Genomic DNA, 19,911 nt, shown 5'->3' on the forward strand with positions numbered 1-19,911 from the left:
GACGAGGGCATATTGGCGATCGCAAACTTGAAAACCACGTCTTATATAGCCTCAGTGCTGAGAGCGCTGAACTCCTTCCGAGCAACCAAGTGTGAATAGTTATTTGAATCTACCATTCTACCCAAGATCCTACTATCCTGATGTTAGACTATTCGTTTCTTGCTCGTCATTGGCACTGTTAGGGTTACCAAAAACCGTGTTTTGACCTGGTTTAAAGACGGCTGTGTCGGTGTCCCGACGATATACATTTTGTCCCGATTTTCAGTCGTAATGTTCTTGTAATTCCTTTTTTGTGTCCCCCACCCCCATATTCATTGCAGTATTCTGAAATATAATATTCGATATTTCATAATTTTTCACTAGCAGCTACATATGTAACCCGAACTTATTATATACTTGAATTTCGTAGTGAGTCTGAACTTCATTTATAGAATTGAAATAAAACCTGCTCTTTTGCTGACTTAGCCACTTTCTACCAATGGGAGGAGTGAAAGTAAAATTCTCATAAAAGTCTCTCATTCTGCAAGATTTAACTCCCACCAAGTATTCCGGTTGGAATTAGCAGAAACATGGTCACTGTTATTTTGCGTTTAACCTCGGGACCCTTCACGTTCCTATGACGTCACAATTATGAGTATTCTACTTCACCCTCCCATAGGTATTTCAACTGAACCTCACGGCTTAAACTATGAGTGTGCTTATGAATATATTAAAAATACTCATCTCCATTTGAATAGTTCATAAATTACTCCTTCATCTTTTTTCTTTGCAGTTAGATGACACTGACAGAGTTTCCTTAGTGGTCTGTAAATCTTGCGGGGACAAGTTAGAAAAAGTCTATGAATTATTTGTTTCAGTGGAGGGTGCGAAGGGTATGAAAGGTCGTGCCCAAATGTTACAGGCAAGTATATCTGTATATACATTCTGTAACGCCGCGCTATTGAGGTGCTACAATATTAAATTTTGTTACTTTAAATCTCTTATTTTGCTGTAGATCAGCTAACTTTGTGTATCTGAGAATAATGTGTCTCATAATTTTTATATTTTATATTCATTTTTTCTGTCTTTTTATCACTTACTAGCATAAATTACCCGCTTCACTGGGTTGAAATAAATAATTTAAATGCATATCTTTGAATCTCATGTATTTTATTACCATTATTTTTTTATTGTTTATTGCAGCAAGCTTGTTTACACAATTTTTGTTAATGTTTTGGAACGTTATGATGTAGTAACAATCTTTTCTCTTAGTGGTAAATTGTGATTCGTGTTCTAATACTGCAGAAATAACTATTTTTTTCCGTAATTCAATTAGTCAATGGATTAGACACTAATATTGGTCATTTTTCGCTCATTTTATCATCTCCCCCTCTCTCAAGTTACGGGACTGAATTGGGTTTCAAACGGGATCGCAAGTGTCCTTCATCTCAGCGACTCTAAAAACTACTGATCAGACACTAATATCGGCCATTTCTGATCATTTTTTATATATCTCCCCTCCTCCTCTTGCATGTTGCGGGGAATGGCATCGAAAGTGTCACCGGTCACCTCAGCGACCCCGGAAACTGTGGATTCGACTCTAATACCGGTTATTTTTGATCGGTTTCATGTATTTCCCTTTCCTCCTCCCCCAAGATGCAGGTCTGAATTTGAATTTAAAGAGCATTAGAAGTGTCACTGTTCACCTCGGCGACCCCAAGAACTATAGATTCAACACTAATATCGGTCATTTTCGACCATATATAAATTTCCCCCTCCTCACATAGCGGGCCATGGCATCGGAAATGTCACCGTTCATCTCAGGTACCCAAAAAATGTGGATTCAGCACTAATATCGGTCATTTTTTATCATTTTTAACTCTCTCTTCCTTCTCTTCCCCAATTGTGGGGTTCAGTTGGAATTTAAACGGGATAGAAAGTATCACTGCTCATGTAAGTGACCCAGAAAACTATAAATTCGACACTGACTGGCCATTTTCGATCTTATATATATAATATAAATCTTTCTACCCCTCCCCAAGTGGCGGAGCTGATTTTGGATATAAACCGGATCGGAAATGTCACTGTTCATGTGAATGATCCCGAAAACTATGGAATAAACACTAATATTGGTCATTTTAGATCATTATTATATATAGCTCCCCCTCCCTCTCCTCCGTGCTGCGGCATACGGCATCAGAATTGTCACTGTTAATCTCAGCTCCTCCTAAAAGTATGGATTCGACACTAATATTAGTCCTTTTCGATCATTTTAAATGTTTATCCCCCTTCCCTACGTTGTACCCTCCAAAACTATCAGGGCTAAACTTGGATTCAAACAGCATCAGAAGTGTTACCGTTTCTCTCATCGACACCGAAAACTATAGATTCAATACTAATATCGGTCATTTTTTATCATTTTCAAATTTCTCTCCTCCTTTCACACGTTGCGTCGACAAAGTGAATAGCCTAAACTAATCCCTGCCCCTAAACTCGTGTATGTTGAAAATTTGATTGAGATCGGTCGCGTGTTTCAAGAGTGATGAAGGCACCGTTTGCAAGATCTGAGTCTACTTCTGGTTGGAATTAGGATTAGAAATATGATTTCTGGGCTTTCGGCATCTGTTGCCAATTAGCCCATTACGTTTGAGGGATGACGTCCCTCGGCGAGCAGACAATCCGGGAAAAGGGAAGGAAGAAAGGATTGGGGAAGGAAGGAAGCGGCCTGGGACCTATAAGTTATGTACCATCCGGCATTAGCCTGGTGTGAAAGAGGAAAACCCAGAAAAACTTCATACAGAATGGCTGTCCTGAAAAAGCTTTTTACACTTTTTCGACTGAGCACCCCACCGGAAATCGAACCCGGTATGCTCGCACCGAAGGCGAGAGCGTCAGCAACTACGCTACGCGAGGCCACTACTTCCGGTTTTAGTTTCTAATTTATGTACTATCAGTGTTTTCTTTCTTCTTGTATGCAGTATGTAATAATCAAATAATTACATACACAGTTAATTATGTCAGTAATATATGATATTCATTGAGCAAAACATTCCAAAGAATAAAGATTCATCTTAACCTGGAGAAATGGTTATCCTTCGTTTTTCATTATCATGTAAATGTAACGAAGAAAGTTCTCTTGCTTTTTGAGGAAGTTCGTGTTCCACACTGTAAGCTAACCCCCTCACCATATAGACGTGGCAATGATCATGGAGCTATATACATGGAACAACCGCCACTTGTAAAATTTTGCAAAACTGAACACAAACAAAAGCGGGCCTAATTGCTGCACCATGCGTAGTTTTTGAGTTCTAGCATGATCTGGGTTTTGAGATCTAGCATGAAATATATCCAAACATTTATTTTTCCTGGCTAGTACCATCTTTACGCATGTGCTTTCTTCGCGTTTTTACCATGTCCTTACTTTTTTCTTCATGTAATATCAGTCATGATTTTTTTGCAATAATTTATTCACATACATAATTACTTTGTGGTCTAAGTTTTTTTTAAATAAATAAATAAATAATATATATATATATATATATATATATATATATATATATATATATATATATAGAACTTTGCCCTTTTGAGATATTACGCACGAAAAGTGGCATCAAAATCAAAAACTTCAACTTTCGGACTTTATTCCAAAATACAGTCCCTTTAAAAGTGTAATTTTCTGTACTTTTTCTAATGATTTCATGTATTTGTTTGCAACCCTGCATATTTATTTCGATGTAAAAGTATATATTGTCCGCGTATCTCAGTCTCTGTTGTAAACATTCATTTTTGTTTGGTGTTCGTCTAATTCCTACGTCGTGGGCAACTGTACTTCTTGTAAACGCTTGAAAATGCCAATTCCCATTTATTAATTAGCTATTAGTCCTAAATTCTTATTTTTATGTTTCCAACAAAAGATTAAATTACCAACAAAAGAATCTTTTTTATGTCTGTGGTGTTAACCTACAATCAATATCTGTTTGTAATGTATTAATTAACGTAAAATTTAGTGAATATAGATGCTACCAATATAGTTAGAAGTAGATAGTTAATTGTGAATATGTAGTAATATTTATCTAAATATTTAATTTCCAATATGTAATTTATGTATTTTTAGGTTGGTGCAACTGAAGTGATAAGCAATAAAGATAAAGAAGCCGCGACGGTCATAGAGAGTCCGACGGAAAGTAATCCCAGCTCTCCGGGAAACTACACACAGTCAAAAGAACAGTCAGATATCGACAATGTAAGTTTAACATTCATTTTATTTGTTAACAATATATTCTCGGGTTCAGTGGCAGCGAAAGGGCGGGACGAGCGGTGCCCCCGTCCCGTGCCCTACTTTATGGGGGGAGGAGGGCAGTATGTGAAAAGACTATTACTAAAGAATCTTGTTCGCATGAGCCGTACAATGGCCGTCAATGTTTATAATCCACACCTTCCCTAAAAGTAACCGCAATTAATTGTCAGTCAACATTACCTCAAATAACGGATGAAACAACAGAAATATCTGTCTCATTAAGCTAATCAGTGCCGGATTTCCGTATAAGCTAAGCAAGCTATAGCTTCGGGCCTCAGTCTCTTAGGGACCCACAAACAAATTAAGAGAAACAATGTAGATTGAAAATAAATAAAAGTAAGTTTCATTATCTGAGGGATTCCCACAGAAATTTAAAGGGGAAAGCTGAATGTAGGTGAAAATATAACACAAACTTTTCAATCTCTTGGGGCCCCAAAGAAATTTAAAGGAAAAAATATGTGGATTAAATATGAATAAAATAAATTTCACTCTGTTCAATAACCTCGAAAATTTAAAGGAAAAAGCTTAGTGTAGATTAAAATATAATAAAAGTCGAAGTTCTTTAGATTCTAAGATCTTATGATGCAAGTAATGGGGGCCCCGTCTGCTAACCTGCTTCCTTAAATATCACTGTCTATATATTTATTTATTTATTTATCAGTTCATGGGAAGGGCACAAAGAAGCAATCAATGTACATAATGCTTTCTTAAGATACTAGCACTCTGTTGCTAACTAAAAGATTTTTTGGTGCGGACGCAATAGTCGTTGATTCACTTGTTTACAGAGTGGGGATTGAAGCTTACAAAAGTTTGGCAACCACTCTTCAAATTTGAGTAACACTGTCCTATCTTTCACATCATGTGCAAGGAAAAAAATTAAAATAATATTTGTCTTGAGAGAGTGAAATTAAATCTTATGAGATTGGGTATATATTATAATAATAATTACGGACCGTATCTCGCTCGGGAGATGGTAATTATGTTAGGCAGCCCGCCTTACAAACAACCTCAATTAATTAACTCGGAATCTTAAGAATAAGTGCCCCAAATCTCTTGCATATTTTAAAAAGTGTATATATATAATAAAGATATTATATAAATTCTAATATTCTGTTAACCCAGAGGATATCAGTTTCTGGCTGTGTCTAGGGGTATAAAATTTAATCCAATGTTATTACATACGGGAACATATCCTGTTAATAAATGCCTTAAATTCTTTCCTTTCTATGCTTTATTTATGAAAGAAAATCTTTGGACTTAACTTTGAATCAATCTAATTCGCAAAAGAGTTATCGAGTCCACAAGTTGGCTCTCGAAAACTATATTCCAAACTATAGCCCATATTCGAGATATAGTTCCTACTCTGCTATCTCTTTAAGAACGTTAAATGAAACCTTAATTTAACTAAAGTTACTCTAAATCTTTGGGCCTGCAGACTCACCTCTTTTGCATTCACTTACACACCTTCCACTGAGCCCTTATTTTTCAAAGGTTCCTTCGGCACTCGTTCAGAAACCTGGCCTAACACATACTCGTAGTAAAACCTGTCAGAGGCAGTACTACTAAATAAGGATTCTAATCTAATCAATTTACAAGGAGTGGGTAAGGTTAAAGGTAAGGCAATATTTCCTCAAGTAGGAAATAAATATGTCCCTCACTATGGAACTGGTTAAATTGTCGAATGTTTAACAAAACGATATAGGCCCATAATCTCTATCGCTTAAGAGTAAGACCTATAAACTCTATCCAGCAGGCCGATCACGACACCTGCCTTCATAAGGGGAATCGAACCCAAAACCATAGGATCCGTAAATACCAACTTGGCCTGCTGGTGGCCCTCAAGAGAAACCAGACTTAACTGAGGGTTTACAAAGCCTCAGAGAAACTTTAAGAAAAATGCAATTTCCAAAATAGGAGTAGGATTAAAACCACATATAATAACTTCTAACTAAATCCTTATAATTCAGAAAAGAAAGAAATTCCTAACCAGGGACTACCCTACCAAACATATCTTACCCAGGAATACAGACTCTCATTTGTAAAGATGAGAAGAGGTTCATCTAAGCGACCCAGAAAACTATAAATTCGACAGACAATGAGTGGCCATTTTCGATCATTTTGTATATATATAAATCCTTCTACCCCTCCCCAAGTGGCGTTGCTGATTTTGGATTTAAACCGGATCGGAAATATCACTGTTCATGTGAATGATCCCGAAAACTATGGATTAAACACTAATATTGGTCATTTTAGATCATTATTATATATAGCTCCCCCTCCCTCTTCTCCGTGCTGCGGCATACGGCATCAGAATTGTCACTGTTAATCTCAGCTCCTCCTAAAAGTATGGATTCGACACTAATATTAGTCCTTTTCGATCATTTTAAATGTTTATCCCCCTTCCCTACGTTGTACCCTCCAAAACTATCAGGGCTAAACTCGGATTCAAACAGCATCAGAAGTGTTACTGTTTCTCTCACCGACACCGAAAACTATAGATTCAATACTAATATCGGTCATTTTTGATTATTTTCAAATTTCTCTCCTCCTTTCACACGTTGCGTCGACAAAGTGAATAGCCTAAACTAATCCCTGCCCCTAAACTCGTGTATGTTGAAAATTTGATTGAGATCGGTCGCGTGTTTCAAGAGTGATGAAGGCACCGTTTGCAAGATCTGAGTCTACTTCTGGTTGGAATTAGGATTAGAAATATGATTTCTGGGCTTTCGGCATCTGTTGCCAATTAGCCCATTACGTTTGAGGGATGACGTCCCTCGGCGAGCAGACAATCCGGGAAAAGGGAAGGAAGAAAGGATTGGGGAAGGAAGGAAGCGGCCTGGGACCTATAAGTTATGTACCATCCGGCATTAGCCTGGTGTGAAAGAGGAAAACCCAGAAAAACTTCATACAGAATGGCTGTCCTGAAAAAGCTTTTTACACTTTTTCGACTGAGCACCCCACCGGAAATCGAACCCGGTACCGCTCGCACCGAAAGCGAGAGCGTCAGCAACTACGCTACGCGGGGCCACTACTTCCGGTTTTAGTTTCTAATTTATGTACTATCAGTGTTTTCTTTCTTCTTGCATACAGTAAGTAATAATCAAATAATTACATACACAGTTAATTATGTCAGTAATATATGATATTCATTGAGCAAAACATTCCAAAGAATAAAGATTCATCTTAACCTGGAGAAATGGTTATCCTTCGTTTTTCATTATCATGTAAATGTAACGAAGAAAGTTCTGTTGCTTTTTGAGGAAGTTCGTGTTCCACACTGTGAGCTAACCCCCTCACCATATAGACGTGGCAATGATCATGGAGCTATATACATGGAACAACCGCCACTTGTAAGATTTTGCAAAACTAAACACAAACAAAAGCGGGCCTAATTGCTGCACCATGCGTAGTTTTTGAGATCTAGCATGAAATATATCCAAATATTTATTTTTCCTGGCTACTACCATCTTTACGCATGTGCTTTCTTCGCGTTTTTTCCACGTCCTTACTTTTTTCTTCATGTGGCCTAAGCAGCAATGTTGTAGAACTTTGCCCTCCTGAGATATTACGCACCAAAAGTGGCTTCAAAATCACAAACTTTCAGACCCTCATAAATCTACAGTGCTAATAGTGTCATAGCTGTTGATATTTCTTGAGACTACATGTAGTAGTATTCAGCACAAAACTTATGATTCCCCAGTTTATGCCATTCCAAAATACAGTCCCTGTAAAAGTGTAATTTTCTGTACTTTTTCTGGTGATTTCATGTATTTGTTTGCAACCCTGCATATTTATTTCGATGTAAAAGTATATATTGTCCGCGTACCTCAGTCTCTGTTGTAAACATTCATTTTTGTTTGGTGTTCGTCTAATTCCTACGTCGTGGGCAACTGTACTTCTCGTAAACGCTTGAAAATGCCAATTCCCATTTATTAATTAGCTATTATTGCTAAATTCTTATTTGTATGTTTCGGTAAATAAATTACCAACAAAAGAATCTTTTTTATGTCTGTGGTGTTAGCCTACAATCAATATCTGTTTGTAATGTATTAATTAACGTAAAATTTAGTGAATATAGATGCTACCAATATAGTTAGAAGTAGATAGTTAATTGTGAATATGTAGTAATATTTATCTAAGTATTTAATTTCCAATATGTAATTTATATATTTTTAGGTTGGAGCGAGTGGAGTACTAAGTAGTAAGGAGAGAGAAGCCCCGACGGTTGTAGAGAGTCCACCGAAAATTAACCTAAGATCTCCTGATAAGCACAGCCAGACAAAAGGACTGTGTGATATCGATAGTGTAAGTTTAACATTCATTTTATTTAACAACGCTCTACTTTATGGGGGGAGGGAGGCAGTATGTGAAAAGACTATTACTAAAGAATCTTGTTAGCATGAGCCGTACAATGGCCGTCAATGTTTATAATCCACACCTTCCCTAAAAGTAAACGCCATTAATTGTCAATCAACATTACCTCAAATAACGGATGAAACAACAGAAATATCTGTCTCATTAAGCTAATCAGTGCCGGATTTCCGTATAAGCTAAACAAGCTATAGCTTCGGGCCTCAGTTCTTGGGGACCCATAAAAAAATTAAGAGAAACAATGTAGATTGAAAATAAATAAAAATAAATTTCATTATCTTTGGGATTCCCACAGAAAGCTGAATATAGATGAAAATATAACACAAACGCTTCAGTCTCTTGGGGCCCCAAAGAAATTAAAAAAAAAAAACATGTGGATTAAATATGAATAAAACAAATTTCACTCTGTTCAATAACCTCAGAAATTTAAAGGAAAAAGCTTAGTATAGATTAAAATATAATAAAAGTCGAAGTATATTGAGTTCTTTACATTCTAAGATCTTATGATGCAAGTAATGAGGCCCCGTCTGCTAGCCTGCTTCCTTAAATATCACTGTCTATTTATTTATTTATTTATTTATTTATTTATTTATTAGTTCATGGGAAGGGCACAAAGAAGCAATCAATGTACATAATGCTTTCTTAAGATACTAGCACTCTGTTGCTAACTAAAAGATTTTTTGGTGCAGACGCAATAGTCGTTGATTCACTTGTTTTCAGAGTGGGGATTGAAGCTTACAAAAGTTTGGCAACCACTCTTCAAATTTGAGTAACACTGTCCTATCTTTCACATCATGTGCAAGGAAAAAAATTAAAATAATATTTGTCTTGAGAGAGTGAAATTAAATCTTATGAGATCGGGTATATATTATAATAATAATTACGGACCGTATCTCGCTCGGGAGATGGTAATTATGTTAGGCAGCCCGCCTTACAAACAACCTCAATTAATTAACTCGGAATCTTAAGAATAAGTGCCCCAAATCTCTTGCATATTTTAAAAAGTGTATATATATAATAAAGATATTATACAAATTCTAATATTCTGTTAACCCAGAGGATATCAGTTTCTGGCTGTGTCTAGGGGTATAAAATTTAATCCAATGTTATTACATACGGGAACATATCCTGTTAATAAATGCCTTAAATTCTTTCCTTTCTATGCTTTATTTATGAAAGAAAATCTTTGGACTTAACTTTGAATTAACTTACCATATTTACGCATGTGCTTTCTTAGCGTTTTTACCATGTCCTTACTTTTTTCTTCATGTAATATCAGTCATGATTTTTTCGCAATAATTGATTCACATACAGAATTACTTTGTGGCCTAAGTAGCTTTTTTTTTTAGAACTTTGCCCTCCTGAGATATTACGCACCAAAAGTGGCATCAAAATCAAAAACTTCAACTTTCGGACTTTATTCCAAAATACAGTCCCTTTAAAAGTGTAATTTTCTGTACTTTTTCTGGTGATTTCATGTATTTGTTTGCAACCCTGCATATTTATTTCGATGCAAAAGTATATATTGTCCGCGTACCTCAGTCTCTGTTGTAAACATTCATTTTTGTTTGGTGTTCGTCTAATTCCTACGTCGTGGGCAACTGTACTTCTCGTAAACGCTTGAAAATGCCAATTCCCATTTATTAATTAGCTATTATTGCTAAATTCTTATTTGTATGTTTCGGTAAATAAGTTACCAACAAAAGAATCTTTTTTATGTCTGTGGTGTTAGCCTACAATCAATATCTGTTTGTAATGTATTCATTAACGTAAAATTTAGTGAATATAGATGCTACCAATATAGTTAGAAGTAGATAGTTAATTGTGAATATGTAGTAATATTTATCTAAATATTTAATTTCCAATATTAATTTTTATATTTTTAGAGCGGAGCTAGCGCAAAAACTTCTAAGGAGCCTCCATTCCTGAAGGCCCCATTGCAACCGATGATATCAACTCTAGAAAGGCATGGCAAGGCATCGGGACCAGTAAGTACGCCAGAAATTTTTACTTAGGGGGGGGGGGGTGCTGCTCTCAGGATAGTGATATACACTTTTAAACAAACTCAAAGAAAACAGTATATTTTGCTGTGCAACTATTGCAATACTACTACTACTACTACTACTACTACTACTACTACTACTACTACTACTACTACTACTACTACTACTACTACTACTACTACTACTACTACTACTACTACTACTACTACTACTACTACTACTACTACTACTACTACTACTACTACTACTACTACTACTACTACTACTACTACTACTACTACTACTACTACTACTACTACTACTACTACTACTACTACTACTACTACTACTACTACTACTACTACTACTACTACTACTACTACTACTACTACTACTACTACTACTACTACTACTACTACTACTACTACTACTACTACTACTACTACTACTACTACTACTACTAATAATAATAATAATAATATCAGCTCTTCGCAGTTGCAGTTTCAATAAAGGACGTTCACACATTTGAGCATTTATTATTATTAAACTAAGTAATCGAGTGAAACCTCTGACAACGGACATCGGTGGAACATGATTATTTGTCCGTAAATGAGAGGTGTCCCTAAAAGGAAGGGTTCTCTCTCCTAACACCACACCACATATTTATGGCATGGGAGAAGTTAGTCCCCTTATTGAGGTGCCACCACTATTTTACCCAGTAATTACATATAAATTGATTACATCGAATTATTGTAATCATTTTGCAAAATTCTGCCATTTTTTTCAATTTATTCACTCCAAGCAAGTTTTAGTGGGTGATTTTTTTTTTTTAAATATTTGGAAAAAAAAATTCCCTCGTCCCATGCTGAAATCACATTCGTTTAGTAATTAATACTGTACATAGTTGCAATTTCATTATTTTAATGTTCTAACCCTGTTGTTAACGTTAATTGTTATAATATTATTTGATCTCTTAATCTTCGCTCCTGCCCCTTCCGGGCTACGTTATTGGTACTGAATATCTTTCATAAGAAAATTATTAATTTATTTGTTTTCCAGAAATCCAGTTTTTCAATTTACAAATATTTTGCATCTGTCTGTTTTGTCTTTTTCTTAATATAGCCTAATTTCAATAATCCGCTCAATGAATTTATGTGTAAAAAAAATATACTTAAAAAAAATTAAGCTAGCGACAAATGCGTTCCTGCATAACACTAAACTCAGTCTAAAATATATATATATCTTACTTCGATCGATCTCTTCATTTCTAAAAACTTTTTGACTACACCCTTCTAACTTCCGTCCGCTGATACACCACTTGCAGAGTAGCACTTACCAACTGAATCTGGTATAGGCTTATTACTATATTGTCACATTTTTCCTTATTGAGGAGGAGGTAGGTGAATGACCGCTCAAGACGTTTCCAATTTCAGTCATCTGCATCTGTCCATAAATCTCTTTTCTCGGAAACGACCGCGGAGCCCAGTAGGGTAGGTATGAGCGGGTCTGTTTTGTCAATTGTTTTGATCGAAACACCGCCCGAAACAATGAGGTCATGTGGTTATGGAAGCCGTACATGAGAACGAGGTCGCTTCGTATTTTGAAGTGAAATAAATAAATAAGAATATTGCCTTCTTTCCTAAACGCTAAACCATTTTTAACTTGATGTAATGAATAACCTATATGATACTGATTGATACAATTGGATTTGGGGGAGTATTCCTTTTCCATCCAGGGGTGTGTGTAAAGAAATTTGGAGGGGTGTTAGGGTGTGTAGATTACTCCCTGAATGGGACTCAACATCGATGACGTAAGTTTAATATTCATTTTATTTGTTAACAAAATATCTTGGGCTTCAGTGGCAGCGTAAGGGCGTGACGAGCGGTGCCCCCGTCCTGTGCCCTACTTTATGGGGGGAGGAGGGCAGTATGTGAAAAGACTATTACTAAAGAATCTTGTTAGCATGAGCCGTACAAGGGCCGTCAATGTTTATAATCCACACCTTCCCTAAAATTAAACACAATTAATTGTCAATCAACATTACCTCAAATAACGGATGAAACAACAGAAATATCTGTCTCATTAAGCTAATCAGTGCCGGATTTCCGTATAAGCTAAACAAGCCTCAGTCTCTTGGGGACCCACAAAAAAATTAAGAGAAACAATGTAGATTGAAAATAAATAAAAGTAAGTTTCATTGTCTGAGGGATTCCCAAAGAAATTTAAAGGGGAAAGCTGTTTCAAACGTTTCACTCTCTTGCCCCCCCTCCCCCCGAAAAAGAAACAGTTAAAGTAAAAATCTGAATGTAAGTGAAAAATAAATAAAATAAAAGTTTAACTCTCTTGGGCCCCCAAAGAAATTTAAAGGAAAAAATATGTGGATTAAATATGAATAAAATAAATTTCACTCTGTTCAATAACCTCGGAAATTTAAAGGAAAAAGCTTAGTGTAGATTAAAATATAATAAAAGTCGAAGTATATTGAGTTCTTAAGATTCTAAGATCTTATGATGCAAGTAATAGGGCTCCGTCTGCTAGCCTGCTTCCTTAAATATCACTGTCTATTTATTTATTTATTTATTTATTTATTTATCAGTTCATGGGAAGGGCACAAAGAAGCAATCAATGTACATAATGCTTTCTTAAGGTATCATAGCACTCTGTTGCTAATTAAAAGATTTTTTGGTGCGGACGCAATAGTCGTTGATTCACTTGTTTACAGAGTGGGGATTGAAGCTTACAAAAGTTTGGCAACCACTCTTCAAATTTTAGTAACACTGTCCTATCTGTCACATCATGTGCAAGGAAGAAAATTAAAATAATATTTGTTTTGAGAGAGTGTAGTGTAGTGTATATATGTCTTCTCGTAGTTCTCTCGTTTCCACCTATTCGTGTCAGTGTTGTATTGTCATAACTAGAGACCGGATGTTTAGGCATTAAAAACCTAGAAAATAGGCAGGCAAATAGGCACTTAAAATTTAAAAAATAGGCAGTAAAATAGGCACTAAAGTGTAACTCGAAATAACGAAGATAAATATTCAATACAATTAAAAAAATAAATTCAAGTCATAGATATGTTCAAAGAATATAGAAACATACCTGTTTGTTAATATTTTTTAATGTATATATAAAAACGAAAGTTGACATGTATTCCATGTGTATTTTGTAAACACATTCTATACAGCGCTTTATCACTACATATAACAGTTGAAATTCTATACATTTTAATCAGTACACACAGCAGTCCAAAGTTTTACAGCACTTTATTAGTACACATAGCAGTCCAAAGTTTTATTGCATCTTATTACTACAAATAGCACTTATTACTACAAATATCAGTTATTTCTCGGAGAGGCCTTTCTTGAGATACTAAATTATATATTTTTACCAATAAAACCTTATTTCGAAGAAAATGCATAGAATAGGCAACATTAGGCACTAAAGCAATTATTTAGGCAGGAAGGGGCCAAATAGGCACAATAGGCAAAATAAAATTGGCTTAAATTGAAACTATAACAACCTATACAAACTTTAAAACGTTATTTTTGACCATATCTTTAATATTAAAGAATAGGCATTTTGCCTAACATCCGGTCTCTAGTCATAACATACTGGATGTTGGTAATGAGGCTAGTATCTTTGATATATGCAATATGATCCCGCTGGAAGCAGGCTTTCTCATGGAAGTTTGCAACATCGCGGTGTGGGCTTATTGAGTGACACTATCCGCCATTTCGGCTGCCGCGGACTGTGGTATCATATATATACTAATAATATGATAGTCGTAGATAGTTGGTGGTTAATTTATCTAAGCATTTAACTTCCAGTATATAATTTATATTTTTCTTTTTAGTGGGTCTCGTACCGAGGAGTTTTCGAAAAAGAGGACTACCCTGCTAAAACCTTGGGAGGGATTACTTCAGATATTTCTAAACAGGTAGGGAACCACAGCTATTCAGCATTTTGTTCATCCTAGCTATATATGAAACTATATGAGCTGACATAAATTATTGAGCACTTCCTGTAGGGCTACAATGATTAAATTTGGCATGATTGTAACTTTTCGAGACAAACCCACAGGAAAATTGCCAAAAGTTAATATTTTTAATTTTTTAGGGGGTCTTAAGAGGTGATGAAAAATTTCCCCATGTTATTTAAAGGGGCCTTTTTTGATTTATAATACATTTTAGGTTCTTAGAATTGGAATAAAAATTTCAAATTCGGTATGCTTGTACGTTTTCGTTAGCGTTATCTAAGTGAATCATCGGAAATAAAAATTTCCAAACATAGAGTAGTCTTATGGGGAACTGAAAAATATTTCCCATGTTATTTATATGGGACGTCTTCTACACCCCAAAATGTTTAGGCACTTCCGGCATGATTAGAATGATGAAATTTGGCATAATTGTAGCCTTCCAGGCAGGGTTTGCCCAAGTGGGCCCATGATGGAAAGACTACAAGGTGGTTGCATGCGCATGTCGCCTGTAGCGAAGTCGTGGCTGTGACGTCATCTGGTTTGCAAGAGACAACGGGAAAAGGCGCGGCTCTAAGTGACAAGTGGAAATTGTTTGTTACTTTGTTCTTTTAAATGATATCGAGAATGCCTAACTATGCAGTGTACGGTTGTTGTAATTATTACAGAAAAACTAAAGGAACTAATATAAAATACTTTAGATTTCCTCGAGAAAAGGGGGAATGTCTCCAGAAATAGATTTTAGCTTGCAGGCGACAGGACAAAATAAACCTAAATATGGTGAGTTTTACAAAATAATAATAATAATAAATAAGGGCAATTAAATGAAATTCTATAAACACGATTTCATTATGTAGTTTCTTTTTAGTATTAATAGTATGTAATAGTAATATATAGGACTACAGTATCTTGTGTTGATTCTGCATACAAAAATCCAATAGTAGCTACGATTTAAAAAGACGAACTTCGAGGTAAGACCCGGATTCGAAATCATTAGGGAGAGGGAGCGACAGAGGTGATCATTTCTATCATCATTTCCTTCTACATAAGATATCGAGACAAAATTTTCCCAACAGAGGCAGGCATGTAGCTCGAGAAGGGAGGCACAATGATGTAGGGGGATTACCTCCCTCAAGTTACGCATATGGAGAGCATTGAACGCGTTAAAGTAGTTCAGATCCCATTTTATTCTGGAGGTGTGTATTCCCTGTAGCCTCGGTGCTGAAACGGAACGTTGCACTTCAAATTAACTAACAAATGGAAGGTTCGTAATAATGATTAACGGTTACATAGATATATAACAATGTATTAGATCAAGAGAATAAAGTATCCACCTACCATGTCAGGGCGACATTGTCGGGACATTTTTACATTCAGATTTTGAAATATTTGTTCATTTTAATCACAACTTTGGATAATTATATATACATATTTAGGGAACCCCTCCAGAATTACAAAATTAAGAATGACTGCAGTAAATTTAAAAATATGATAGATTTTCGAACCATCAAGGAAGCACTGTGGCTCAGTGGCAGAACGCTCACCTCTGGTGCAAGGGGTACTGGTCCGCTTCTTGGTCAAGTGAGTTTGTGGTAGACAACATCGTGCCCGTGAGTTTCTCGGGTTACTCCCGCATTCTCATTCCACCAAATTCCACATAATCAGTCACTTGCATTTATCGTTTGTCCTCTTTAGTCCACGGGACAGAAAAGAGAAAACTTATCAAGAAAAAGAAGAAAATTATTTAATTTTATGGTTCATATGTTTACTAGTCTAGCTGTAACACCCCTACATCGTCTTCACCTACGCTGGAAGATATTTAATTTTAAACATTTACTTTATAAAATATGAATTATATCTTCGTTAATTGTTTTAAAGTAATTTTCTGGAGAGAACAGTCTTGCAACAAGTGCTCGGGAAATTCTCGTAATTGAACGCACAAAGTATCGGAAGTGATCTTCAACAATAAAACCATTTATTTTACGCTGGAAAATACACTGCTCCACTAAACTTAAGCAACTTGAAGAAAGTAGCAGAAAATAAAACGACACGATCACTGCACCAAGTATAATGAACAAATAGACGGTGCAGATGCACAATGCAACACAAGTGAAGGCGAACAATACAGTTAGGATGTACAAAGTGACCAAAAAGTTCAGCACAACGATACCTCGATAGGCGAAGCTGGATTGTGCGAGGGCATAGGCAGTCAATATGGCGTATGACCACCACGAACAGCTATACAGGCACGACATCTGGCCTCCATGCTGCAAATCAGAGTATTGATCAAGTCTTGCGGCAGATGGCGCCACTTCTCGAGGAGAGCTTTTTGCAGGTCAGGGAGAGCGTGTCTTGTGGACTGCGCTGCGCTATTCGCCGTCCAAGAGGATCCCACACGTGCTCGATGGGATTCAAGTCCGGCGAATATGAAGGCCATGCAACACGCGTAATGTCTTCGCTCTCCAGATACTCGGGCACAAGATGTGCACGGTGTGGGTGGGCATTGTCATCCATGACAGGAAGTCTGGGCCAAATGCTCCGCGGAAATTGCGCACATGTGTATTGAGAATTTCATCCCGGTACCGTTGTGCTGTCAAAGTGCCATGTTGCACAGTATGGGTCCGTTTTCCCATCCAGCATAGTTCCACCCCACACCACAATGGAACCACCACCATAGGATGGCCGTTCAGCAATGAAGTTTGGATGATAGCGTGTTCCTGGCTCTTTCCACACTAAAGTCCGACCAGAATCTGACGACAGACTGAATCTCGACTCATCGGAGAACATGACACGCGCCCACTGCTGTTCCCCCCATGTAACATGTTCCTGACACCATGTGTAACGCGCACGTTTGTGCTCCAGTTTCAAGGGCACACACAGCACAGGTCTTCTTGCATACAGTCCTGCTCTATTGAGCCGCCGACAAACAGTTTCACGACTCACGCGTTGTCTTGTAGTCTGAAACAACTCATAGGCCAGTTGAGTGCATGAAGCTTGACGGTTACGTTTGGCAGAAATTGTGAGAAATCGGTTCTCGACGGCCTCCTCCATGACGTCTACTGACTTCACCTCCATTTTGGAAGCGACTCCATAGCCTCGACACAAAACTTTTGTTCACGTTGGATTCCTGCGCCACTTCCACTTGCGATCGGCCTAATTCCAACCGCCCAATTATTCGCCCGCAGTCAAAGTCACTCAAATGTCGTCTACCAGCCATTGCAAGTTGGGTACCCTACACAAGAACCACTAACTCAATGCTTGGAGCCTCAGACACTACTGGGCTGTGGTGTACGCCTCATGGCATAAGTTGTTCACCGCGCTTGCAACGGTGCTGCTTATACGATAGAGTGGTGCTCGCCTTGCCTATGTGTCTCTAATTATGTGCATGCCACTAACCAGTGTTGAATGGGCCCCACACGTCACTTATACCACGTTCTCTCGGGTTGCTTAAGTTTTGTGGAGCAGTGTATTTATGTCGTATCACATTTTGAAACATTTATTTTATAAATATGAATTAATTTTTGTTTTAAATTAATATATTTGGCGAACGTCACTGAGGCAGTGCCGTAGATTAGATTTTTTCTGGGGGTCAAGTTTTAATACATGTATTTTGGCCCCCTAGAAAAAGTTGTTTTACTAATTCTTGGGCCCCCTATTTCCATCTTTCCTTTACTCTTTATGGGCCTCCCGGAGCCTGTGGGCCCTCCCGCACGGCAAGGTCTGCGGGGCCGTTAGTTACGCCCTTGGACCCGTTCCATACATGACAAATTAATTAAGGGGACAATATTGACAAATTTCAAAGCCATAAGAATAAATATTTTTATGGCTCCTTATAGTACACATTTCTTTTACTGAAATGGGCCCATGACTAATTTTTGTTTTATTTACCTTTTGTGTGCTGTTTTATGTAATGTAGTAAACCTGTTTGATGCTTCATTTATAAATTCATGGTCGTATTGTATATGGAGTAAGACAATTTTGTCTTAAATTGCCCCCCCCCCCCTCTCGAGCGGCGAGGAGCTTCCTTGGGGGGCAGTTGCCCCCTGCTCCCCACAAGTTACGGCCCTGCAGTGAGGCTACTGGGATGATTCAATATACATTTGTTCGTTCGTCTGCCTGTATCACAACTACTACAGGGTACCACTTTCGGTCTCGTAAGTTTAAATTTTCAGGGTACAAGCACGAGACACTAAATTTCCTGTAGATTTTGGCGGCATACCAACGTAAATTTTCAAAATGGCGGCCATTTTAAAAAATAGCAGTGAATACAAAATTGTTGCAAGCTGTGACAATGATAATCTTGAAATATAAATCACATTTTAACACTTTGATCCCAAAGACATTGAAATATTTCGAAGAAACCCAATTAAACCCGAAAATACTCGAAAAAACCCATATGGGCCCAGGTGGGTTGGGCTTTTTCAGAAAATCCCGGGTTTTTTCAAACCCTGCTTCCAGGACTAACCCACAGGAAAATTGCCAAAAGTGAATATTTTTAACTTTTAGGGGTCTAAAGGAGGATAAAGAAATTTCCATGCTATTTAAATGGGCGTTTTCTTTGAATACAAAATCTTATCTTTTAGATAGTTGAAATAGGAAAAGAAACGATAGAATTGTGGGTTCAATGGGTGCGAGACCGTAGGCCGAGCAAAGACAGTGTGTCGGGTCGAAGGCCCCGAATGGGTAGATTCAGGAAATATGAAGAGCAAGTTCACGAAATTCACTGTTGATGAAAGTCCGATAGATAAGAAATTAGAGGTCGTAGGCCGAGCAGACTCAGGGGAATGAGGGCGGAGCCCCCAGCTAGCCAAAGGCTAGTTTTATATCTACAAACATATAGTTTTATTAAAAATTCTAAATTTCATCAATATTTCAATATTGAGCTGGTTAATATGTAAGGTAAAATGACGTGTGTGCATGCATTTCTGTATCTTAGGGTTCCGGAATGTGACTGGAGGTTTTTAAAAGTATATAGTTTTAATATGGTTTATAGTTTTAATAACATCAGAGATACAGAATTAAAAAAAAAAAAAACAGCATTTTAAAGGAGAACTCAAAAAGTTCATTTCGTCTTACTTGCAAGTCATTCTAACTCAGTGTAACTCCACGTGAGCTCCATTTGTAACTCTTACAATATCTAGCCTGAACTTAATCTCTTTCCACGTATTCTGTAACATCTGAGGTGTTACTGAAGCAATCGCATTCCTAATACGGTTCTTCAGTTCATCATGGTTACGCACCTTTTTACCAGAATACACAAGGTCTTTCACATACCTCCACAGGAAGAAGTCCAGGTGGGTAACATC

The 19,911-nt window shown here is 37.0% G+C and overlaps 1 protein-coding gene across 10 annotated transcripts in view; it reads left to right on the forward strand.

The window, feature by feature from the left end:
• Positions 1-19,911, forward strand: part of LOC145674461 (uncharacterized) — a 338,683-nt gene that overhangs the window by 264,501 nt on the left and 54,271 nt on the right. For all 10 annotated transcript variants that reach the window (XM_081744547.1, XM_081744548.1, XM_081744545.1 and 7 more), the window contains 5 exons: positions 773-901; positions 4,097-4,225; positions 8,456-8,584; positions 10,537-10,638; positions 14,486-14,569. In XM_081744547.1, coding sequence (XP_081600673.1) covers positions 773-901; positions 4,097-4,225; positions 8,456-8,584; positions 10,537-10,638; positions 14,486-14,569 — 573 coding nt within the window. The remainder of the gene's footprint in view (positions 1-772; positions 902-4,096; positions 4,226-8,455; positions 8,585-10,536; positions 10,639-14,485; positions 14,570-19,911) is intronic.

Source organism: Thermobia domestica, chromosome 17, assembly GCF_964235325.1.
Source record: "Thermobia domestica chromosome 17, izTheDome1.hap1.1, whole genome shotgun sequence".
Classification (NCBI taxonomy): Eukaryota; Metazoa; Arthropoda; class Insecta; order Zygentoma; family Lepismatidae; genus Thermobia; species Thermobia domestica.